This window comes from Podarcis pityusensis (assembly GCF_964106645.2).
Source record: "Podarcis pityusensis genome assembly, chromosome: 6".
In the NCBI taxonomy this organism is placed as follows: domain Eukaryota; kingdom Metazoa; phylum Chordata; class Lepidosauria; order Squamata; family Lacertidae; genus Podarcis; species Podarcis pityusensis.
The window spans coordinates 65,300,003-65,325,992 of NC_138030.1; the positions used below are offsets into that span (position 1 = coordinate 65,300,003).

At 42.2% G+C, this 25,990-nt stretch overlaps 1 protein-coding gene across 3 annotated transcripts in view; it reads right to left on the reverse strand.

Annotated features, from left to right (window-relative positions):
- The window catches only part of ERICH3 (glutamate rich 3), a 61,312-nt gene that overhangs the window by 5,185 nt on the left and 30,137 nt on the right, over positions 1–25,990 (reverse strand). For all 3 annotated transcript variants that reach the window (XM_081008959.1, XM_081008961.1, XM_081008960.1), the window contains 4 exons: positions 21,358–21,597; positions 8,316–8,732; positions 4,761–4,910; positions 1–2,865 (listed from right to left, as the gene is read on the reverse strand). The exon at positions 1–2,865 is cut by the window's left edge and continues 1,669 nt beyond it. In XM_081008959.1, coding sequence (XP_080865085.1) covers positions 1–2,865; positions 4,761–4,910; positions 8,316–8,732; positions 21,358–21,597 — 3,672 coding nt within the window. The remainder of the gene's footprint in view (positions 2,866–4,760; positions 4,911–8,315; positions 8,733–21,357; positions 21,598–25,990) is intronic.

Sequence of the window (25,990 nt, forward strand, 5' to 3'; positions counted from 1 at the left end):
TTTTCCTTTCAGCCCTTCTTTCTGAACTTGGCTTAACTGCAGACCTCTCTGTCTTTCTTATTACCCTTGCTTCCTGGGCTGTCATGTCTTCATCTTCTGCTCCTGAAATGACTCCCTCAGCCTCACTCTCCGACAAGGGTTCATCCACCTCAGATTCCAGTTTCTGTCCAGCTGCACCTTCATCTCTAGATATTCTTTTCTTCTCTTGTTGATGCGTTTTCCTTCCAGCCCTTCTTTCTGAACTCGCCTTGACCGCTGACCTATCTGCCTTTCGTATTACTCTTGCTCCCTGGTCTCTCATTTCTTCATCTTCTGCTCCTGAAATGACCCCCTCAGCCTCACTTTCCGAAAAGCGTTCACCCACCCAAGGTGCTACTTTCTGTTGAGCTGAACCTTCGTCTCTAGATATTCTTTTCTTCTCTCTCACTTCTAAGTGTGTTTTCCTTCCAGCTCTTCTTTCTGAACTTGGCTTGACTGCTGACCTCTCTGCCTTTCGTATTATTCTTGCTTCCTGGGCTGTCGTATCCTCATCTTCTGCTCCAGAAATGGCCTCCTCACTCTCAGTGTCCGACAAGGGTTCACCCACCTCAGATTCCAGTTTCTGTCCAGCTGCACCTTCGTCTCTAGATATTCTTTTCTTCTCTTGTTGATACATTTTCCTTCCAGCCCTTCTTTCTGAACTCGGCTTGACTGCTGACCTCTCTGCCTTTCGTATTACTCTTGCTTCCTGGGCTGTCGTGTCTTCATCTTCTGCTCCAGAAATGGCCTCCTCACTCTCAGTGTCCGACAAGGGTTCACCCACCTCAGATTCCAGTTTCTGTCCAGCTGCACCTTCGTCTCTAGATATTCTTTTCTTCTCTTGTTGATACGTTTTCCTTCCAGCCCTTCTTTCTGAACTTGGCTTGACCGCTGACCTATCTGCCTTTCGTATTGTTCTTGCTTCCTGGGCTGTCGTATCCTCATCTTCTGCTCCAGAAATGGCCTCCTCACTCTCAGTGTCCGACAAGGGTTCACCCACCTCAGATTCCAGTTTCTGTCCAGCTGCACCTTCGTCTCTAGATATTCTTTTCTTCTCTTGTTGATACGTTTTCCTTCCAGCCCTTCTTTCTGAACTTGGCTTGACCGCTGACCTATCTGCCTTTCGTATTGTTCTTGCTTCCTGGGCTGTCGTATCCTCATCTTCTGCTCCAGAAATGGCCTCCTCACTCTCAGTGTCCGACAAGGGTTCACCTTCCCAAGGTTCTGGTTCCTCTTGAGCTGAACCTGCATCTCTAGATATTCTTTTCTTCTTTCTCACTTCTACGTGTGTTTTCCTTCCGGCCCTTCTTTCTGAACTTGGCTTGACTCCTGACCTCCCTGCCTTTCGTATTGTTCTTGCTTCCTGGGCTGTCGTATCCTCATCTTCTGCTGCTGAAATGACCCCCTCAGCCTCGCTCTCTGATAAAGATTCACCTTCCCAAGCTTCTAGTTCCTCTTGAGCTGAACTTTCATCTCTAGATATTCTTTTCTTCTCTCTCACTTCTAAGTGTGGTTTTCTTCCAGCCCTTCTTTCTGAACTTGGCTTGCCTGCTGACCTCCCTGCCTGTCGTATTACTCTTGCTTCCTGGGCTGTCGTGTCTTCATCTTCTGCTCCAGAAATGGCCTCCTCAGCCTCAATGTCCGACAAGGGTTCGCCCACCTCAGATTCCAGTTTCTGTCCAGCTGAACCTTTGTCTCTAGATATTCTTTTCTTCTCTTGTTGATACATTTTCCTTCCAGCCCTTCTTTCTGAACTCGGCTTGACCGCTGACCTATCTGCCTTTCGTATTGTTCTTGCTTCCTGGGCTGTCGTATCCTCATCTTCTGCTCCAGAAATGGCCTCCTCACTCTCAGTGTCCGACAAGGGTTCACCTTCCAAAGGTTCTGCTTCCTCTTGAGCTGAACCTGCATCTCTAGATATTCTTTTCTTCTTTCTCACTTCTACGTGTGTTTTCCTTCCAGCCTTTTTTTCTGAACTTGGCTTGCCTGCTGACCTCCCTGCCTGTCGTATTACTCTTGCTCCCTGGTCTCTCATTTCTTCATCTTCTGCTGCTGAAACGACCCCCTCAGCCTCACTTTCCGAAAAGCGTTCACCCACCCAAGGTGCTACTTTCTGTTGAGCTGAACCTTCGTCTCTAGACATTTTTTTCTTCTGTTTCACTTCTGGAGATGTTTTTTTGGTCTCACCCCCCCACAGGCCTGAAATGTCTTGGACTATTTCCTCCATTTCAGATGAAACTCCTTGTCTGACACCTTTGCCGCCATATACTAGGGCTCCAGAAACAGCTGCTTTTTCCTCATCTGTGGAGACAACCCCTTCAAGGTTTGACCCCGGAGCCATGTCTTCTGCTTCCACAAAAGAACCATCCTCCAGTTGGATTTTCGGGTATATTTTGTCTTTCACACCTCCCTTCAATAATTTGCCTTCCTTATTTTCCATATCATCTCCCAAAGCTTCTTCTTCATCTTGTGTTTTCTCTCCCTTCCCCAGAGAACTCTTTGGTTTTTTGAGCTTTTTCTCTGCTTTTGCCTTTCCCCCAGCTGCCTTTCCTTCCTGATGCATAACTTCTTTTTTGGCATTGTCCAAATCTGATTCTACTACTGCTTCATCCTCCAGTTCTGCTGCAAGCTCCTTATTTCCTGCTCGTTTTGCTTTACGAGCTGTTACATCTTTGCCTCGCAATTCTTCTCCCAAAGCTGTTTCTTCGGGGCCTTCCTCATCGGCAAGCTCCTCTTCGTCAAGTGCTCTTTCCTTGCCCACCATCTGTCTTGCATGTTCCACTTGCCCCGCAACCTTCTGTGATTCAAGCGCTCTCGATTCTTTTGCCAAGGAAGCTCCATCTGGCACTATTAAAATAAGCACAGCATGAGTTGTAATTGTGATAACTCTATCAGTGTTGGGTTGGGCTTTTTCTTTTTAAAAAAAATACATTGCAATGAAAGGTGTCGTATTTTTCAACCTTCCTTTCAGAGAATGGCTTGGCTTAGCCATTGTGAATCATCTGATGAGATTCTGCACTGACAACTTGTGGGCTAGATTGTGTGGATTAACCCATGAGGGACTGATGTGTGAAGGAAGCTACCTCGTGGGAATACACTGGACATGCTAATTTTCTGGACCCACATGGTTCTATAGAGGTCAAGGCACAATAATGCAGGAGGGAGCCTTCTCCTGCTTTGACCCATTTTGTCCTGCTTAAGAAACTGCCACATGTTTCTGCCCCCTCCCACATTTTTTAGAAGCAGCAATTTCTGTATAAGCAGAAAGTTGTCAGTCAACCCTTCTTTTCCCAATAGCCTTGCCCATGAACAGATATTGAAAGAAATTAGCCATGTTACTGAAACTGGAATATAAATACTCAGACAGCAAGTTCATCTTGCAGAATAGCTCCATACCAAGTGAAGAGTTGCTGAATGATAGCACTGCAGAGATGAAAGGCATCTGGCAGCCATTAAATCAAGCATATACCGGTAAATATTGATACGTACACACACACTAACACACAAGTGGGAGAATGGAGTGCTCAAAAAACAACTGGGACCCCAGTATCAAAAGAAAGGGGAGCACTACTCCACACCCTGATCAAAAAAAGACTCATTGTGCAAAGTGCATTTGATACTAATGAAATTTATGCAGGTTGGTATTAACTGTTCTCATTGATTTCAGTAGTGGAACTGGCTGTCCAATCCTATGCATGTCCAATTTTCCACCCAGCAAAGGGTATATAGGCTGCAGCCTAACTTTATTTTTCCTATTGGAGCTGTTGTCATTAAGTTGGGAGATACTTCACAAGCCTACATGTTATTAATTATGCTTGATAAACTACATTTGAAAAATTATGTTCTAAAATGTTAAAGGATATAAAGGAGTGGAAAGAATCATATTGACATCTATACAGAGAAATGGTTTCTTCCTGACTTGTATGCTTGTATAATCTAAACACTTTGCAGGAAAAATTGTAGGAGCTGAAGTGCTGATGGCATCCATCTATGCCCTTATGTGTGATGTTCAATGAACAATGCAATCATACCAGACAAATCCTGGAATCAAAAAGCTGCATCTGAGGGGAATAGAGCTGGAAAGAGTGGTTATAATTCAGCCAGAAGGTCAAGGGAGGTAGTGAGGGGAGTGAAGCAGTATTATTAGGAAAAACCACCATTTCCCTAGTGACAAAATTGTTTATGGAAATTGTAAAATTTGTAAAGTATAGTGTGAAGTAGGAGGAAACATCAAAAGCTTTCTTCTTTATCCTCCTCCATTAGTCTAATCAAGCACATGCTTATCTATCACGTAGGCCAAGACTTTCAAGTAGAATTTGGGTAATTAAGGCTCAAACCGGACATTGCAGGACATGCGTTGTTGATTCTGCTCCACATCTTCCCATACCATCTAGCAGAAGGAAGCATTTTTGGTGCTTGCTTGCTCTTCCTTAATGGGAATACTAGTTAAAAGGTGGGTTCATTCTAACCTGGTGGTTCAAGTCTGATCAGTGCAGCTTTAAGAATTTAAGAAATCTGCTGTATCAGACATGGCAAAGCACACAAAAACACTCAAATGCACAAGCCAGCCTCCAAACAACCTAACAAGCAACCTTCTTGTTGCTAGTTATTCAGAAACAATCAAAACTACAAAATGAAGGAAATTAAAAGAAGGATGAGATGAGAGTATAAAATAAAAAGAATAAAGATCAACCAGTTTTGGAATGGGTTGTGGCACTTAAGGCTTTATCATTTGATTTTACCTTTATGTTTATCTCCTTTATGTTTATCTTTCTTAGCTATGCTCTCCTCCTCCTCATCCTCCGTACTGGAGTCACTTGGTTCAGGTTCAGAACTCAAAAGTCGATCATGTTCCATGGCCTCAGCTATTTTCTCTTTGACGGATTTGCCATCTTCAAAAAATAGCACAACAATCACAAAACAGGGAGCAAAAGAGAGAAATTGGGGAAATGCTGATCACACATCGGCTTACAGGTTACTCTACTAGCAATTAAGGATGCCAATTAAAATCCATGTCACCCACATGGATGCATTAAACACATACATAAAGTAAATAGCATCCCATCTATCAGATATTAAAATTGCATGCAGTGGAATTTCCACAATACAAAACAACAACTGCCACTACTACTACTACTACTACTACACACAAGTTACAAAAAATACCACCAGATCATAAGGTGATCTTTTTGTTCAGAAATATTTTTAATTTGCACACAAACCAAAATAACAAGACAATAGAAAACCTGCAGGTAAACTCAGGACATTTTTGAATACTAAGTTTCCAGATGCAATTCCAATGATTCCATCAATTCTCTAAACAGGTTAAATAGCTTGTGAGCTTCATCTCATTTTGATGCATGGGCAGATCCAAATGCAAATCCCCATGCTTCAACAAACATTTGATATTTCTAAACGCATGAGAAGCAACATGTCCTATTCTGCTACATTTCCAGCACATTCTTATTAGGCCATGACACAGTTTAAAGTTGTGCTAATATTTTCATTGTAACCTCAGTGCTTATGCAATAAAGTTTATTTACATTTCACTTGTTCTTAACAGAGTATGTATTATTAATATTGCATTCCTATTAGCTTAGCAACCACTATTCCCGAAACAGAAACAGAAGATTTCTTCTTCTTCTCGTCTCCAAAACGACATGTATATAAAAAGAAATCACTGCTGAAAGTTGCAAAGCTCTCTGGCATTAGTGTAGATTTCTTTAAAATAGGAAGCCTGATGGGTTCTGCCTAGGTGTACACACCTCATTAGCCCCATTGGGATCTGAACCCTCCCCAGTATTGCTTTGTGAACAAGTCTTGTACACAAGGAGTTTAAACCACTTGGTGTGTAAGGATGATTTTCTTCCAGTTCTGCAGTGTGGGTGAAACAGGTAGGTCATTGCAGTGAGAGGCTTGATGCTGCAATAAATTATGCACACACTGGCACCTATCCCATTCTAGTCATGCTGCCTACAACCAGTGGCAGAAGGGTCTGGATGTGTCTAGGAGACAAATAATTATACAACTTTTAGAAGACATCAGAAGGCAGCCCTGTACCGGGAGGTTTTTGATATCTGATGTCTTATTATGTTTTTATAAGTGCTGGAAGCCACCCAGAGTAGCTGGGGCAACCCAGATAGATGGGTGGAGTATAAAGAATAAAATTATTAATATTATTGTTATTACTGAGATGTACTTATTTTATTTTATTTCAGTCCTGCCTTTCTACCAGTATAGGACCCAAGGCAGCTCACAATATGTAGATGCAGATCCAAATGCTCATCCAGAATGGACACCCGCACCCTCAACATACATGGAAGCCTGCTTCTGTAGGGGGGTTTCTCTTTCTTGCTACAAAATAAAGTCCACTGAACACGTTTTATTTTTGTTTTTCCTTTTCTTTCGTCTCCCCCTATATCTGCCATGATCAACCCTATTCAAGCAGACATTCAGCAGACTGCAAAAAAAACCTTTTTTTTTGCAAAAAAAGAAAGAAAAAAAGGGAGAGGCAGAAGATAATTTCAGTAGCCAGGCAAAAATCTCAACATCTCCAGCTACCACAGCAGCAGAGTCTGGAGACATCCTCTGCTAAATGCTATGTTAATTCAGATCCAGGACTATCAAACAACCGTTTAATTACCATGTTCAGAAATCTGAGCTAAACAGAAATGATGATACCCTTCTGCACTAAAATCTGTGGCAGGCCATTAACTCAACCCACATGATTACTCCATGCTTCCATTTTGTATTAGAGCACTTAATCCTATGTGTGTACTTGTTAAGTGGTTAATAACTTCATTCTTCAACAGTACTTAAATATTCATCTCATCTAACAGTCTAATTGGGAAGTTGCTCACATTGAGAATCCAGCATATGGATGAAGGGAAAGATTTCAAACAACTAAAACACCCATAAATAATTCAGCATAATCATCCAGAACTGTACTTTTCGCTCTCTTTTTTTCAATTTTCCTCCGTGTTAGATACATAACAAATTGCAAGGCAATGAAAAGCAACCCAGCCCAAAGATGTTTGCAAACCATTCCAATTTTCATAACATTCTGCACATGCCAATCTATTCCATTGAACAGCACAAAGCAATAAGAAATAAACCATCAATGTCTATTAATAGGAAGCAAGATCACTGTATAATTCATCACCAGATGATTGCAGATAAAAATACAAATCAGAAGAATTAGCATGACTTATGGCTTTCTTTCGTGTCTGCATCACTATGGGTTGATATTAAGTGACTAGAATGATTTCACTATGATCTACAGTTAAAAATAATACTACACAAACTTAATTGTTTCTTTCCCTCCAAGGGGTTTAGACCCAGAAAAAATAGGAATCGATTGTGCAAACAGTATGCATTTTATGATCCAAAATAATAATAATTATATATATGGTTTTAGAGGAGGGGTCATACCATAGCTTGTTGATAGAGTACGTGATTTGTGTGCAGAAGGCCCCAAATTCAATTCTTGGCATCTCCAGTTTGAAAGGTCAGATAGCAGGTGATATGAATGACCTCTGCTTAAGGCTTTGGAGAGTCTCTGCCAGCCAGAGTAGGCAATACTGGATAGGATGAATAGTCTGATTGGATATAAGGCAGACTCCTATACTCCTATCTTTAATTTCCTAAGTTTAAAGCTATGAAACTTGTCCATAATCTCACAATAAAAAAATGCGGAACAGAAACTTTTATCTCGTGTCTCACATATTCATCACTCCAAACAATAAAAGCACACAAAGATGTGGTTTAGATGTCATTATGTCTCTGAACCTACAAGAAGTATACACTGATTTAACTTCGTTTGATGCAATTGTTTTTCCCTATGTTGATAAATAGCCTCTCCAGCTGTGCTTTCAGACGGGATGGCAATCAAGTTTGGGCACTGCTTGATCTCAGATCCATTTCACCTGCTTGTCTCCCTTTTCCATCGAGGAAAGTAATAAATTCAGCTGTCACAAAATGCCATGCAAACGATAGTGATGGAGACAAGAGGAAAGCTCGCCAAAGCCTTACATGTTAAATCACACAGACCACAACTATAGCACCCGAAACAACAGCATGGCACGGACGTTTCAGAGCATGACACTGCCAGCAATTTGGCACACACAGTAAACTGAGGGTGGAAGAGGGGAATCACATCTTTCTAACATACAATGTTGTGTTTCACATGCCATTATCAAAGCTTAGAATGCAAAATGATGCAGTCAGTCAAGAACAAGCAAAGCCACACAGTTGTATGCAATGGACCCATCAGAGTTCTGACTGCAGACCATACTTACCACCTTCATCCTCATCTTCAGAAGGTCCTCTGCTTCTGGTGTCTCCTCGACGGCTGTGTTCAGAATGCCCTAACACATCCTTCTCCCTGTCGTCCCTCACACTCCTGTGCACCGAACCTACAACCTTGCCTTCCTCACTGCCTGGACTTGAGTCTTGACTTCTTGCCTTCCTGACTTTGTGAGAGGTGCGTGGCACGTCTCTGGCTGCTTTGCTGGTGGCGTCCCCCATGTCCGGCTCTTCCTCCACATCGGTTCCTTGGCCTTCCTCTCTTTGGGTCTTTGCGGTTTCACTTTCATACCCTGAATGTCTGTTGGTCTTCTCTCGCTTGCGGCCTCGCTTTTCCATCTCGCGGTCGGAGTCGTTTTCGCTGCTGTATGGCATGCTGCTGGAGGAGAGGGAGCGTGCAACCTTCCTGTCTACAAAGAGTAAAACACAATTTCATTTCAATGGCACCTTACCTCTTCTCAGCGCTTGAAATCATTGCTTGGAGGGTCTTGCGGAGAAACCTAGGGCTGTGTGTGAAACAGGCTTCCCTTCACAGCAGCACAAAGTGTTGCTAGGGGGATGTGAGAGCCCTTCAGGTTAGTGCTAAAGCACCAGGTTTTATAAGAATGAGTTCAATCTAGGCATCTACTCTTTAAAATATTTCTTGGGGATTGAGTAGTTAAGAACTTCCTGCTTCTGAGTCTGCTCTTATGGGTACATTAAAGATCAGCATAAAGCTGTCTCCAATATTCCCTAGTTACTTTTATGCCAGGCAAGAGAGGCTTGTTTTCACTGCAGTGATCTATCTGCTTCCTTTTCTTGTTGTATTTAATGTGGGGGGGGGGGGAGGCTGTGTAACTCCTTTTAGAAGGAGTTGTCTGTCTGTTTTGGGGTGTGTTTGCCTGGGTCTTTCACTTGAGGATCTTCAACATCAGCGCCTGTGCCTAAGATGAAAATGCAAAGTTTTGCTGAAATCCTTATTCACTTTGCTTTTGCTCAATGATTCCTGTGCTCTAAAACACAGTATCAGAAAAAAATCAGTAACCGTTTTTATTTTTTCTGAAATATATCTGTAACACCTTTCATGCACAAGGTGGTGTAAAAAGGGGAGGGGCAATAAAATTACAATTCAGAATAAAATTGCAGCTGCTAGGTCAGTGGCAAAATGCTTAAGGAGACCTTGAGATGATGAATGAAATCAAGGTAGCGTCTAAAAGTGGAACATTGTAGTAACAGGTGACTTCAACTACCCTCACATAGACTGGCTACATATGTGTTCTAGTCATGGCAAAGAGATAAAAATTCTAGGTATTCTAAATGACAGTGCTCCAGAACAGTTGGTGTTGGAACTGACCAAAAGGGCAGTGACCCTAGACTTAATCTTGAGTGGCATACAGGACTTGGTGCAAGATTTAAGCATTGTTGAGCCAATGGGGAACAGTGACCATTAAGCTGTAAAATTAAATATACATGTAAATGGCTAGGTCTCCAAGGAAATCCAACAAGGTCACATTTGATTTCAAAAGAGGAAATGTCCCCAAAATGAGGAGGTTGGTAAAAAGGAAATTGAAAAGCCAAATCACTCCAAATGCTTGGGAGTTAAGACCACAATGTTAGAAACTCAACTTGAGTGTATACTGCAAATCAGGAAAAGTATCACGAGGACCAAGATGATCCTGTGAGATCTCAGAAAGTACCGGTATTTCATTTACTGCAAGGCACTGAGGAAAGGAGGTCTTGAACCAGGCAGACGAAGGGCTTCTCCACACATATCTTTCCTCCACTTTTTCCAGGAAATCAGCAAAAAACCTGAATTGACATTTGCTCCAATGGAGAACTAAAGAGAAGTTTTTTGTGGGGAAAGCTCTGGGGCATTTTTTAAAAATGCTTGGACACGGTACTTTTAAGCATGAACCTATGCCTGGAAAGAGTGGGGCAAAAGGTAAGTGAGGCTAAGCCCTAACTGTAGGGCATGAGCCCCAACTAGACTGAAGTAGCTATCAGCTGCATTGACAGGTCAATCAATGCCTGCACACCTGGGCCTATAATGGTCTGGCCTGAGAGCTGCCCCATCAGTCCAAACAACTTTTTTTGTGATGAGTGCCTTGTCCTAGCCCTAGTTTATCCATGTCCCTTGCACTGATTATGCCCCTACCTTTGGCCCCTCAGACCTGACTTGCTCTAGCCTTATCCTTGTCTGATTGCTCTACAACCTTGTCGCTGTATCCAAGAACTGAGAGCAGACACCTTGCTCAGGCTGGACACTTATGTAGTCTTTTCTGATAATGCCACCCAGTTAAGGGAAAGCTCAAGCATGGATTGAGACTAAGGACTACTCAGTATCACTTTATAAAATGCTGCAGCTTCTAATTTCATTTGCAATAAATCCTCGACAAACAAAGTTCATTCATTTGCAGATACCTAACATTTCAACTGAATAATAGAATCCATTGGAAATCCGTTATAGACAAAACTAAAATCAATACTGTAACGTATTATATTCTTGTGTTTTCTATCAAATGCAGTTCTGAGTTCTGAGCTCCTTTCATGTCCTGCCTGCTTCCGATAATTACTTGTAAATTTTGCTAATATTTTAAATTATTCTTTCCATCTGTGCTGCTCTGAATATTCTGCAGGGCTTGTGATTCTTTTGTAAAGGGGAGTGGGGAGGAAAACATGTTTACTTGAGCAAAAATGCAGGGTTTTCTTTATTCTTTCATTGCACTTCTGTAATGTAAAGCATTTTCCAGTGAATATTATAAGAATGAATGAAACACTACTGTGAGGTGGTCATTAAAATCTCTCTTTTCCATATGGGAAGCAAGGCTGTAGAACATATAGCTAATCAATGTACATAGTCAACCAGTAAACCAATTGGAGCCAGAACTCACTAACACTGGTCCAGATTCAGCACTCTAACAAATGGACAGCGTCACTTAAAGCATTTGATAAATATTAACATAACCCTCAGCATAAGATACTGAATGGATGTTTTATTTTGGGGGGATGAATGTTACTGGTGGATACTGGATCAACACTCCTGATGACTTAAGGAGATATGTTTAGCAACAAAGCAGATAGAGACCCAGAAGTAATGTGAGCATCTAGCTCCTCCAACTAGCCTGTCTTCATCAACCAGGACTTTCAAGGTGAGTCTTCACATTAATCCACATGGTAATGTAATAACGCAGGAGAAGAAATGTGTTAGGGCTGGTGCAAACAAGCACACAACATGAAGGTTATTTAAAGATTGTTTCCAGCCCAATGGCGCACACACAAAAATTTGCTGCATACTTCAGGGTGGGGTAGCATGTTTTTTTTAAATGTCACCATAGCCTTCAAAAGAAAAGGGAAAAGCTTCAACATGCTACACAGAGACAGCTGCTTTAAAAGGCACCCATGTGTGTCTTATTTTGTGTGGACCAGTTGTAGGTTAACACAAATCGCTCCCTCAGAAAATTGCAGCAAATTAAAAACCAGGCTGGAAAGTGATAAGATTTAATTATCTATGGCAGCTTGTCATTGGTCAAAACACAGACATAGGGAACCTTATCACATCTTGTGCTTGAAGCTTGTCATTGGTGCCAGCTAATACTATCAAATGTATGAAAGGAGGCCTTGAGTGCCATCTATTGGATTGGAAAGATAAGCAGAAACACTTTTAATAATTTAATAATAAATATACCTTCAGCTTCAGTGTCTCTTTGAATGTTCTTTAGAAATGGTGAAAGGAGAAGAAAGACTGACTCATACTTCCACTCCCATCTCCCAAGGGAGGTTCTCATCTGAAGGGACAATGTATACAACGCGCACACAGAGAAGATGCATAATTCTACCTATCCATCTGGAAAATGCATATCATACCTGGAAGGATCTATCTCTTTTCCTCCCTGAACACAAGAATATGGATGTGGTTAAACAGAGCGCTTGAGTGATTCACGCTTGTTCTGCTGCCATTTGCCTCTGAGACATGTGCAAAAGCCAACTTAAAGCAGCATTAGATTTCAGCCTCGAAGTGTGTAAAAGGCCATGAGACATTTCAGCAACCCAGGTCATTAAAAATATTATCAGGTTTTTTGAAAACATAAACAGCCTGATACAGAAATAGCTGTTTGCCTCAGCAAAAACAGCCTGCACTGCTTTCCAGCTAATGAGTCATCCTGATTTATTCACAGGATTATGGCCTACAAGGATTTGAAAACCATACGTTCAGTCTTCTCTGACCCGTTCTCTGCCTGCGCTCAACAAAAATATTGCATGGAAAAATAAGGATTACCTTTTCTCATTTATCTAGAGACACTATTAAAATCTTCCACATTTGGAGAAATTTCGCCTTCATTTGGACCTGCACCAGCTGCTGAAATTCAAAGCTGTCAAGAAAGTGCACAGATTGGAGCGGACCATCGTTTTATTATTATTTATGAAGGACAGGCTCCTATCGTCATTTCAATTTTATTTTTATTTTTTAGTAAAAACAGAGTCAAGGAAATATGTGCATTGCAGTCCCTCAAAATCCTCTGTAACTATGTGCTGAAAACCCTAAGGGTGGAATTCAACTGATGAGTTCTGTAAGTGGAAGCCCACCTAAGGACTTCCACTTGTGCAACAGGGCATTTCCACCTCCTCTCCTTGCATGCCCTGCCCCCTTCCCCTACCATTAGTTCAAGGGGCAGGGGCAGGAGAAACCCCAGAACAGCATGCAGAGGAGATTGTTCCATTTGGCAAGCTACAATGCTGGTCTGGACAGAACAACATAGTGAGACACTGAATTCTTCCCTATGAGTGGTATCCAGTGTACCACTATGTGAATCTTCAGTCAGTGCAAGGATTTCTGCTTGAGCAATGGGATCTTCTCTCCTTCTCCCCACAACACTTCCCCCAAATCTGTTCCCCCAACCCAATGCAGCAGGTTTGGGGGCTGGGGTATTAGGGGAGGAGAGGGAGGCAAGCCCTACTGCGCAAGCAAAAATCCATGCACTGACAGGATGTGCTAGTTTAATACCACTCTAGATGGACCTAGCAAATGTTAATTTCAAAGAATGCCTTCAAGGTAGCATCATTGTAAGGGAAACTGAGAAAAGAAAAGGAAGATAGACCCAGCTGTCTAGTGCTGCTTTGAGTATCCTGCCAGAATCTGTCTGAAGATGAGGGGACTAGGAGAGGCATCATTGATGGGCCTTGCTGGGCATCAAACGCCCAAGGATGCTGGGTTCTGATGCCAGCCCAGAAGGTGTCCCCATTTCCCTCCTTTCATTAGTTTATGGTATTTAAGGGAAACGTAGGGGAAAGCAACATTCTAACAAATGCACACAATCTTTTATTCTGGTCACCATCATGTCATGACTAAGGCCAAGGCCTCTTTCAGCCACCTTGAGGTTTCAGGAAAATAGCTACATCTCAATGTTCAAAGCTTTCACTCTGCTTTTTGATTGCATGCCATGTATATCCTTCATAATGAAAAGAGAATATTGGAGCTCACTCATACTTCCTTCAAAAAGAGAGCACACAGGAGAAAGCTATTGTTCCTGACCTAGCCAAGTCTTCTTCTAGGGCGAGTCTTGGAGTAACTTTGTTACGTCCTAGCACAGAAGGAATCTCACAGTAGCTCTGGAACAGTTTTGTACAGTTAACTTCAGTTGTTTACAGAATCAACTAAGTTCGTTTTCAAAACTGTGATTCTCCACAATTGCAAAGCGTGCCAGTGGCAAGGACAGTGAGAGGCGAAATCACTTTCAGCCATCTTGAGGTGTCAATAAAACAGCTACTTTCATGTATTTCAGGGCCCTGCTATACTGTATCTGAGCTTCCTTTGATTGGCTGGAACTTACAGACAATAAAGTCTGGATATTGGGGGACGGTGGAAAGAAGGGAGAAATGGGCTTCTAGTAAATGTTTTCAGAAGGTGTCTCTAATTTCCATTTTTCCTGGCGACTAAGGCAAGGATGGAAATCTGCTTAGGAATGAATGTCCGAAGCACATCCTCCAGCGCGGAACAACACACTAGAGACAGAAACTTATTTTGTTTCTTGCTGAAAACTGCTCCAGGAAGTAAGAGAATCCAATTCTCACCAACAGCAGTTGGGCGACATTACACAAATCAAGCCAACAGATATATTAAAACTTCTAAAGTAATGGCTTTAGACTGTGTCAATAAAAATGACCCGAATGGGTGCTTTATTGTCATTCTGTAAGGAGCACTGTTACACCAACAGAAAGAATTACTTGACCTATTTTCTCATTTTTTCATGTGCAGAGTACTATGTTTACAATTGGGATACAGGGTTGTTAAATGAAACTAATCTATTAGCACATCAGAACCGAGAGCAGGGCTTCATAGAGGTAGTCTTCAGTTGTATGGAACTAGAACACTGATGGGACATTTACTCTTTTTGCTACTCATGAACAGCTGCAGAGGCCTGCCATATCATTGTCACACTCTCAGTGATTCCTGCTAAACTGGCCACAAACCACCGGTTTCTAGTAGTTCAAAGGATTGCAAGAAGGATAACAAATATGCAACATGTGACTCAGAGACAAAATACATGATCAGCACCCTAACATGAAGTAAGCATTCCTAGACCATACCACTTCAGAATGCACATGGGGGGGAGGCAAGAATGTTTACTGGCCCCCAAACAGGAGGAGGGGGATCACTATACTTGCAGAATGAATGTTGGGGAGAAAGCAAAGTCTAAAGGCCAACCCAGACAAATGCGAACGGATTGATGACAATGAATGTGTCTAGTTTTAAATGTTAAATTACATCTTCAGGGGGCATCCCTCAAGATCAAGACCACGCACATAGGAAAGGGAGATTTGACTTCCTGCCCATGCCACAGTTCTGATTAAAACCCCTGTATTCACACTGCTATTTATCCTCCAGAGTCAATCTTGCAATGGCACTGCTTATGATTTCTTCTCACCTCATCGTCACCAGTCATTGAGGCTTTGTGATTGTGGGTTTACCCACAGAAGGGAATTCCAGGAAGTGGAGGAAGGAAGAAAATGCCCTAATACTGTATTGATTTGGTTTGCATACGTACTTGAGGGTGACACAAGTGCAGCTCCCAATCTCCAGCTCCCATCTCAGAACCTACAGCTCCTTCCCCACCAGATAAGATTTCAAGAATCAGCTCCTTCAGTCCCCAGGGGCATTTCTAATTAATTATTTGCTGTTAATTGTTCACATAACACCAACACTGTAAAGTGGACTGCTATTGTTTGCATTTGGCAAGCGACAAACTGACAACCAAAAAACCACACTAAGCTTTCGTCCACGGCACAACATTGGGTCTGTCATATCCAATTTTACTCTGACAGTCTCTTTTGAATGATAAGCAGTCTCCTCTGAAACTGCAGACAATCCTATATGGCTTCGCTGTAGTTACTGAACTACTTCTGGATGGGAAAACAAAGAAAGCTATGGCTGGTGCCCATGATGATGAAAACTGTAATCACTGAAGTGATAGCGAGTGCTAACCCAATATGGTTGGTCATCTCATTTCTACAGCCTCTAGCTACAAAACATACACATTTCCTAACCAGTCTTGCATGCTATTAATAAAACACTTCAATAAAGACTGTCACGCCTATCCAATTAGCATGATCATTCCACTTAAGTTATATCTCGTTGGGATTTCTGCTCTGAATGGATCAATTACTATCACACAAAATGGGTCAGGATTTTTTGTTAAATGCTACTTATCTGAAATTTGTTCATCTGTAAAACTCAGAGTGCATTATTTAACTCCCTGCTGGGAGTGAGTATAGGGGCCAAGATCTACTCTGCTTCCAGTTAAATCCACAATTAAAACAAAACTATTTTTTAAAACTGCTTAATGAATGGCATGCTGAATTAATGTTAAATAGCAGCAGCAGCAGAGCACGCACGAGCAGCCAAGCATATTTTTGTACAAAGCATACGGTTGAGGAAACAATAGTCAAAAGAAATTTACTACTGGCTTCATCAGTTACTTATCCAGAAGTGCAGCTTGTTATGTGTCTTAATATAATTAATTGAGTGCATGTAGCGGATTAATAATGAAAACCCCAAGTCAGCCCCATGAACACTTGTGCTACAGGCACTGTAGCAGTGACAGGTGTCACAAACAAAGCCTTCCTTCATGCACACCACTTCAAACCACTATAACTACAGGCCGATTTAATCCTATGTTCATTTCCTTATACGTATATCAATGTTCAAACCTATTCTTTCTTTGTATACCTTGTAGATCCTTCATAATTAAAAGAGAATATTGGAGCTCACTCACATTTGCTTCAAAAAAAAGTGAACGCAGGAGAAAAATATCATTCCTGACTTAGCTAAGTCTTCTCCTAGAGGGAGTATGGGAGTAGCTACGTTCCATCCTATAGCACAGAAGGAATTGCAAAGTAGCTTTGGATCAGGTTTGCACAGTAAATGTGAGTTGCTTACAGAATCAAGCAAATCAGTATTCGAAACCGTAACCTTCCAACAACTAGAAAGTGTGCCACAGCAAATGCACTGATGGTGAGGGCAAAATCACTCAGAATGCAAATGCAAATGCAAATGAAATGCATCAAAAACACACGAAGATGTTATGGTTTAAAAGAAACCATTCACATGAGCCAAGGATGAGATAACAACATAAACACGGTTTCCATAGTTTGCTTTACTCATAACCACGAGTACAAATCCTGTATCCAGCTAGAAATTTAGTACGCCACCTTCCTTGTCCTCAACCCTAAAAAGTAGTCCATGCATTTTACTGAGTTTCACATCAATGGAGATTCAAGGGGGTGACATTTGGTCTTCCAGGAAGGATGTGGCTGGCTGCTATAAGAAACAGAAGGCTGGACTACACAGACCTTTGGTCTGATCATACATATCTGATGTTGTTCTAAGGGAACTTCAGCCTCTACTGTAAGAAGCAGGTCCACCTAATTGTGATGTCAAACAACCAAGGCAAATCTAGAATCACTTTCTACTTACGGTTATTTACCTCCAGAGTGAAATGAAAAAGAAAATCAATAAATACATACCTTTATTTATTTTATTATTATAGCCTCAGCACTGTTTTCCAGCTGCAAGCACATTTACAGAAGTGGCTCTTCTTCTAATCCCAATACTTCAAACTGAAAGTTATCAGTCAACATTATTTAACTTTAGGTAAATTGTGAGGAGCCTATATCAGTCCTGGCTACCTGGGTCTCCTCCATACAGAAGCAAGTGGAAAAACATGTAGCAGCTTCATGCATTGGGGGAACTTGCATGCAGCATAATCCAGAGTTTACCTGCTCAAAAAAACTCAATGGGACTTCCTTCCAAATATGTGTTGTAAGATTAAAGTCTTACTTTTTAATATATGCCTGCTTCTAATGGCCAAAGCACCCTGTCCTAAACAAGAAAGAAACAATAATGTCCCTTTTTATGTTAAACTTCTCCATTTTGAAGTTGAATTCCGACGAGTCACACTCCGATGCAAGGAAACGTTTCCAAATAGCTGTATTTACTGTGCAGCTACATTATTAATGTAAGGCTATGTAAAAGAGATTCTTCTTCATCTCCTAATGACTTGGGTGGACCATTTGTGCAAATGAGGAAGCATTTTTGCAATATTCATTGGGTGGAACAAAAATACATAAATGAATTCCAAACAAGAGAATTTAATCAGAAGCAAGTGAATTATGCATCCGAAAATGAAAGAGCAGGAAGAAAGCTGTTTAGATTGGACCCTGCCACAAAGCAAGACTTTCTACCCAGCACCAAATACAATCTACACCAGGGATGGGGGAACCTGTAGTCTTCAGATATTATCAGCAACCCTGACCATTGGCCATGCTAGCTGGGGCTCATAGAAGTTGTAGTGCAACAACTCTGAAAGACCACAGATTCCCAATCTCTGATGTACATCATCCACGATGAGATGTGCCCTAAGGTAGAGGGCAGATGCCCTGATAGATGCCTGCATAAAAGAAAGCTATCCATGACCCAAGCCATTTTCAAGAGGAAGAGCACCCTCAGAGTTATTAGCAATTTCAGCAAAAGGAAAATTCATTCCCCAGATAAGATGATTTGCCAAGACTTAAATCATACCAGTTATCAGATCAGTCCAGCTATTAACAAAGGCTGCCACAATATATATTTTTAGGCAATGCAACTACACGCCACCTAGTACCATGTGACCACAAGCCTGAGAAGTAACACCAGCTTTTTAAAAAAGAAAGAGCATGTAATTATTTCTTAAATGATTAGCAAAGCTGCAAGCTGATTATCCTTCATGGTCACTGGCTGCTTAGAGAAATCAAAGTCTCTTTGATCAGAACAAAGATTCGTCCATGCAGACCAACTGCAAACCTGGTTTGACACCCCGAGTTTGCCGTCGACTTTTGTGCTTCCTATAGAAATACTGGATCTTTCTCGCAGCAGTGTCCATTTCCCAGTCAGCTGCTTTACCTTTCCCTATTTCACACAGAAAATACAAATACAAAAGCTACATTAACGTTTGGCTTGGGAAAAGAGCTCTCCGATAAAGCCTGTCAAAATGGAAGGCATTTCAATGGAGAGATTTCAGGGGAGCAGTAAACACAGAATGCCTGGTCCAGTTTGACAAGCAACTGTTGTGTAAGTTATGGCAGTATCAAAAAGAAACAGCAGGATAAGAAATAAACAGGAAGAAATCAGGTCTGCGCCGATGGAAAGCCAAAACGCTTGCAATTTCCATTGTTTTGCAAGCATGCCTAGCTTTTGGACCCGTTTCGCTGTTTGTATTAATGAATGGGAAATGAGATACATGCTTCCCATTAGATTATTTATGAAGGTGTGCGGCTCAGAATACATAAAGGAAATAATTATCTCCATCAGTTATGCTGACTGGGGAGGACAGAGGTTACCAAAAATGTTATTTATGCTACTGAAAACTAATTCCGCAGCATTTTAATTTCCTCGTGGTAACAATTATCTAGGGTTCATCATTCTGAGTGTTTGTCCCCTGCACAGAACTCAGAAGGCACAGGACTGCATATTTATCGCCCTGAGGTTGTGGGCATGTCATTCTTGGATCAAAATGGAGTCACGCTGCAACCGCTGACCAGAATTTGGCTTGTGGAAAGCCCTGCTTACTATGGAGCCCAGAGGGATGGCAGGAGAGAGCCCTTAGAATTGTTGCTATGGGTTCTCACTTTCATATACAGTGGTACATTTTTTGGTGCCTGGTACTATACAATGCAAAAGTGACATCTACAGGCTGCCATGCAAGATGTTTCTTTTCATATGATGAAAACTATACACAGTTTCATACATTATGCCAGTTCATACATTACAGATTAATTGGCTCTTTCTCTTTTAGCTCTTTTAGCTCTTTCTCTTTTAGCTCTTTTAGCCAGGAACTCACAGAATACCATGAATGTGCTCATGTCAAAAAGACACAAGTGATTCATTGCATATGTGAATTGGAACACAGGAACACAGAAGGAGCACTGACAAACATTGACAAAGTATCCCCAAGTAGCCTCGTCTACAGGTGTCTGGATATTTATGTTTGAAAAGGATCTTGCAGGGGGAAGTTTGTGCAGAGTTCTACACTGCAGGACAGGGTGATATGATATCACATCAGCAGTGGGAGCACACTACATGCGAGGCCTGCTCCTGATACGAATCTGCCTTATACCATACCCTCCATTTCTCCGATGAAAATAGGGGCGACCCATTCCATAATGATAATCTTCCTATTTATACCCAACACATCTACCTGGGTTGTCCCAGCCACTCTGGGTGGCTTCCAACATATATAAAAACATAATAAAACATTAAGCATTGAAAATAACTTCCCTATACAGGATTGTCTTCAGACGGCTTGGGGGTCGGATAACTCCATACCCTCCAACATTTCTCCAATGAAAATAGGGATGCCCTAGGGAAAAGCAGGACATTCCAGGATCAAATCAGAAACTGGAACAGCTTCTCTAAATCAGGGATGTCCCTGGAAAATAGGGACACTTGGAAGGGTCTGTTATACTGAGACAGACCATAGGTCCATCTAGTGCAATACTGCCTACACTGTGGCTCTCCAGGGTTTCATACAGGGGACATTCCCATTATCAAGTTGAATCTGGGAGCTTTTGCATTGAAGGAGATGTTCCACCACTCAACAACAGCCCCTTCCCTAAGGTCCTGGTCTCGCAGTAGTGCACAGAAGTGTCTGAGCAGGCCCATAATCTATGGATCACAATAATCAAACATTGTCTGAAATTAGCAGTACATGAGATGTATTTCCTGTGTAAGTGGGAGGTCTTAAGGATGAGAGGGGAAGGCAAGGTAAAAAAAGGAAACCTGTACTCCCAGGGGCAGCCCACCCACGAGGCAAGGTGAGGAGACTGCTTCAGGAGGCAGGGTCCAGGGTCCACCCAGGGCAACAGAACCCAATGTTGATCTTACTCTACTGCATTGTCCCTGGCCTCCTTCAAGCCTGGCAGGGAGGGGGAGGAGTCGTCCTGGGGTCCACCTCAGGTGCCAACATGTCTTGGTCCAGCCCTGTGTGCTCCTCCCCTCTCCCCCCGCCCCCACCAGCTATATTTGGGAGCTTGAGAAGGCCAGAGGTCTATTCCACTCTACACAACGTTGGACATCCACAATTCAAGGTGAGCATGGGCACGCTTTAAATAAAAATTATAACACCGTGCTTCTCAATGGGCATCATAAATTCCTGTCCAAGTTAATGGGTTCTGGAGTGAGACTGAAACCTTTCGAGAGGAACAAAGGAAGTGGTCTGAAAGAGAGAGCTTAATTTCTGTCTTCACACACACTGGAGAAGAGAGACCCAAATTTCCTCTTCTAGCTGCCGCCTATCTGGCCATTCTCATATAGTACCTGAGAGATAAAAGAGGTTTAAAGAAGCAGCTTGGGAGACTTTGCTTATTTTGTGCTGACTGGCACATTCTATATCAATTTAGCAATCGTAATTCAAATGGGTACTTAAATGTGAACCACAAAATAGATAACCCATTACAGGGCGTATGTAACAAGTTAAACATGCATCAGGCCATTCATTCTACGCCACTCTAAGGAAAACAACTAACCTTGTTTTCTCTCCTCCTCCAAGTCACTCCCGGTGTATCCATCACTTTCATCTCGTTCACTGTCAGAGGCCCGCGAAGCTTTCAGTGATGACTTTTTATTCTCCTTTTCATGGTCTAAATTATCTTTTTCATCATCTGAGGGTGACTTTGACATTCTTTTCATTTGATCACCAGCCTGTCCTTCTTCATTAACTTTCCCATCTGATTTATCTTCATCTGCTTCAAAATCTTCATCGTATGCTGAAATATAAGGACAAGCATACCGTGAGATAGAAAATGGACCACAAACTACTTGAATATCTCATTAACCCCAAATAGGTTAAGCCCATTAGTCTTTGTTCTCCTTTGCATTTGACCCTTTTCTGCCTATATATATATACATACACACACACAAACAATAAAGTTAACATGCTGAGCCATGGATTTAAACTGTACAATGATACAGTAATGTTAAAAACTTTTTCTTGCTACTCCATACACAAGAGAGGCAGGGCAAATTGTGGCATAATCTCCACACTAAGTACATTGGAATTATTTCAGTGGAGGAGAGGATGATTAGGACTTGTAGTTGTTATACATTCCAAATCCTCACAGACTTTGCAAGGTGTGTGGGAACCAACAGAAATCTTATTTTCTGTTCACTATGCACCACCTCTCACATTGTGGTTTTTAAGTATACAAGCAAAAATATAAAACACACAAACGCATATACTTGGAGAAACATACTTCATAAATATATGTGTCAGGGGTTCAGGAGCAGAGGCACAGGAAAGGGAGGAAATAGAGAGCGAGGGGGAGGAGTCCGAAGGAAATGTTAGCGATGACAGCGGTCCGAGGTCTCTGAGTCTTTCCAGCGAATCGGAAGATTCACAGAAAGGGGCTCCCATGGTCAGAGCAAGGGGGGTGCCTAGGGGGACACCCCAGGAAGAAGGGGCCAGAGGGGACTCAGAGAGCAGCAGTTGGAAATCAGGACCAGCGTCCACACCAGAGTGCAGTAGGGGGGAGGAGTCCCAGGCATCGGGATCAGGCGGCGCACTGCCAGTGGGAGGACATGAGTCAGGATTGGCCACGCCTCCATCGGGGAGCGAGGAAACGGTCGAGAGGAAGGTTGAAGGCTGGGCGCGCGCGCCAAGTTCAAATGTACAGGAGGGCGGCGCAGTTGGCAGCCCGGATAGGGAGCCAGGTCCCAAAGCCCGCCGAAAAGAGGGGGAGGAGTCAGGGGGGTCAACGTCAGCGTCAGAAGAATCCAGGAAGGAAGGGACCCCGGGGGGTAGCAGGACCCAGAGGAGAAAGGAGAGACGGAAGAGGTGGAGTAAGGCTAGAATCTTAAACTGGTGTACAGGGGGCGGAGACTCAGATGGAGCTTCGCCGATCTAACCCCTAGACGTAGAGCTGGGGCGCTGCGGCTTGAAAATGGAGACTGTACTTCAATAAAGACTTTTGTACATTACTGCCGGCTAGCGTTGGTCCTCTGTGAGCTGGGACCTGGAGCCAGCTCTGACAATATGCCTTTAAGAAAGCCAGGACTGCCCACAGTAAACCTGCCTAACTATATATTTTGTGGAAAACTTGTTTGCTACCTTGCAGTGTTTCAAATGGCCTGAAATCAACCCCACAAAATCAAATGCATTCTATTATTTCTCTTTGTGGGTCTCATTCAGACATAATCACATTGAAGCAAATAATTACACTGGCAAACAGTCCTGAAATATGTTTTTGGGAAATGTGTGTTTGTGAAGAATACATGTAATTCCATCCCAAAATATCTGATAGTTGCTCAGATGTAAACAGAGGCATCATGGAAACAGTAGAACCCTCACTTGCTTATCGCAAAAGACTCCGTCCCTGATCTGACCAAACCATGTAACACCCACCCATCTCTTCACTGATGTAGGGATCGCTCTAGAATAATTGCAAGGAGTGATGATGTTAAACAAATGAAGTAAGGAGTGATGGTGTTAAACAAATGAAGTAGCTATCAGTGGTCTTAGCTGAGTTGGAAGTCTGGGCTGGCAAGAAGAATTCTTAACATAATTGGGGGCTTTTTTTTACAAGGAAAATGCTGCATACTGTTAAGTGTGACTACATGGCATCATGAAAGGAAAGGATTGAATCCAAAGGCAAAAATGGCAGCTGAAAAGGTAACTCTGGTTCTCAATGCATTTTGGAGGAAATATCCATCAATTAATATTGTGTAACTGCTTGGTAGTTACTGTTGCTGCGGCACACCTAAGACAACATTTTGTGTCTTTTGTATCTTTGAATTTTTTTATAGCTGTAATTGATCCCCGCCCCCTTTTTGGTGTTGGATCCAAAGGTGTCCTTTTGTGAATGGAAACCCAACCCAAGATACCTCAACCCAGTCTGGCATTCATGCTGTAATAAATGCAAACCATTGTTCCAGTTTGACAAATAATGCACAGGTTATGCAATTTACCTGTAGTGCTCTAGTTCCTACCCACAGCTGAGGGTACTACCCTAGGCCAAGGAAGAGGTCCACCTCAGCATTGGAGATCATCATCAGTGAATGGATTAATTGTATGCTGATACACTGAGATGCATGTGGACTTTTCACAAATAAAGCATTTTGGCAGCATCCCTTTGTTTCACTACCACCTTGCAGAGAAGCAACAAACAGTTATCACGTAAAAGAAGCTGTCATGTTAACCAGATATATTCCCTGGGGACCACATTTTTTCACCTCTTTCCTTTCCCTATCAACTTTCCTCCATGTTCAAATGACAGAATGCCAGGAAGAACAAGAAATATAGGGGGGAGCATCTCATGCGGAACCAATTAGGCAAATAAACAATAACCTGTAGAGTGGGGCTTAAGGAGTAAGTAAATTTAATTGCATCGATTGAGGGTACCAGCTGCATCTGGGACAGCCAGAGTCTCCTCCACAGGTAATTGTCTGAAAGGTATCTACCTCCTGAAGGGGGAAGAGGGGAGATGAAACAAAACTGCACAGCTGGTAACTAATGAGAAACTTGCAATAAACTCACAAAGGAAGTTTCAAGAGTTGGAAGTGAGAATATATTTATGGCGGGAAAATAGATAGAGCATGCAAAGGACTCACATGTGGAAACAAACAAAAGTCAGTGGTGGGGCTTCAATTCCTGTACAGAGGGGCAACTTTGCTAACAGGACAGCCCAGCTCTGCTCAAATGCATGATTTTAGTCCTATTAGCAGAAGCAGAGGACTCTACCCGACTCCTGCTAATAGGACTAAATGCATGCATTTGAGGTGAATCCGTTGACTGAACTCTAAATCTGAAAATAATGAATTAATTCCAAATTTTTCATTTAGAGATGATAAATGTGTGTGTATGTGTGCAGAACTGAAGTCATCCCTTACTACTTGCTGCATTCTCCTTGAAGCAGAAACCGTCAGCCACTTTTGCTCACAAAGAGGTAAAAACACAATGTACATAGTTACATCTGCTTCATGGCAAGGGGAGAAAACCTGTGGCCATCCAAATGTTGTCACACTATAGCTCCCATCATCCTCGACCATGCTAGCTGGGGCTCATGGGAGTTGCAGTTCAACAGCTTCTGGAGAACCAACATTTCTCACCCACGCTTTACAGATTACAAGCTTTGCCATGTCATGTGTACAGTGGTACCTCGGTTTTCGAACGTAATCCATTCTGGAAGACTGTTCAATTTCTGAAACATTCAAAAACCGAAGCACAAAGGGTGGTCTGCAAATTTAATTGAGTAAATTGAGAAACACTCAGCGGAAGCCATTCAACTTCTGAGGCGCATTCAAAAACGGAAGCATTTAGTTCCGGGTTTTTGGCGTTCGAAAACAGAAACATTCAACTTCTGAGACATTCACTGTACCAGGAAATCTCATCATGCCTCTTTAGCAGTATTTTAGGCATCATTTCAAAGTGTATTTGGAGTTTATTTACTTACTTTGGCTTTGCTGTTTTTTGTGCTTTATAAAGAATGAAGGATAAATTGGTGATATTCTTAATTGTTTTTAAGCAGCATTGTAAGCCACTATGTTTGAAAAAGTTAGAACAGGCTTCCTCAACCTTGGCCCTCCAGATGTTTTAGGACTACAATTCCCATCCCCCCTGACCACTGGTCCTGCTAGCTAGGGATCATGGGAGTTGTAGGCCAAAAACATCTGGAAGGCTGAGTCTGAGGAAGCCTGAGTTAGAACTATCTTAAATAAATAAACAGCTCTGCAAAATGGTTACAGCTAAACAAAAAGGGGTTAAATGGTCACTAATGGCACTGTATCAGTAATAGTAACTCCTGTGTCTGGCCATGCAGCCTATCATGTGACGACATCTCTGTGGGTGTGATGATGAGTGTGTGTACGATTATGTTTATGAATACAGGATAACTAGGGGGCAATTTTCATAGGAACTTAAGGAGCTATTTTATATGGGGTTAGACCATTGGTCCTTCTAGCCCTGTAGTCCTCAACCTTTCCAGACCCAGGACACACCTTCAACACAATTATTAACCGGGGGGCACTTCTTAATTCCCCCCCATATATTTGTATTGTGATAGCACTGCTGTTGCGACCCACAATAGACCATGGGGTTCAGGTGGTGCTGTGGTCTAAACCAGTGAGCCTTTTGGGCTTACCGATTGTAAGGTCGGCAGTTCAAAT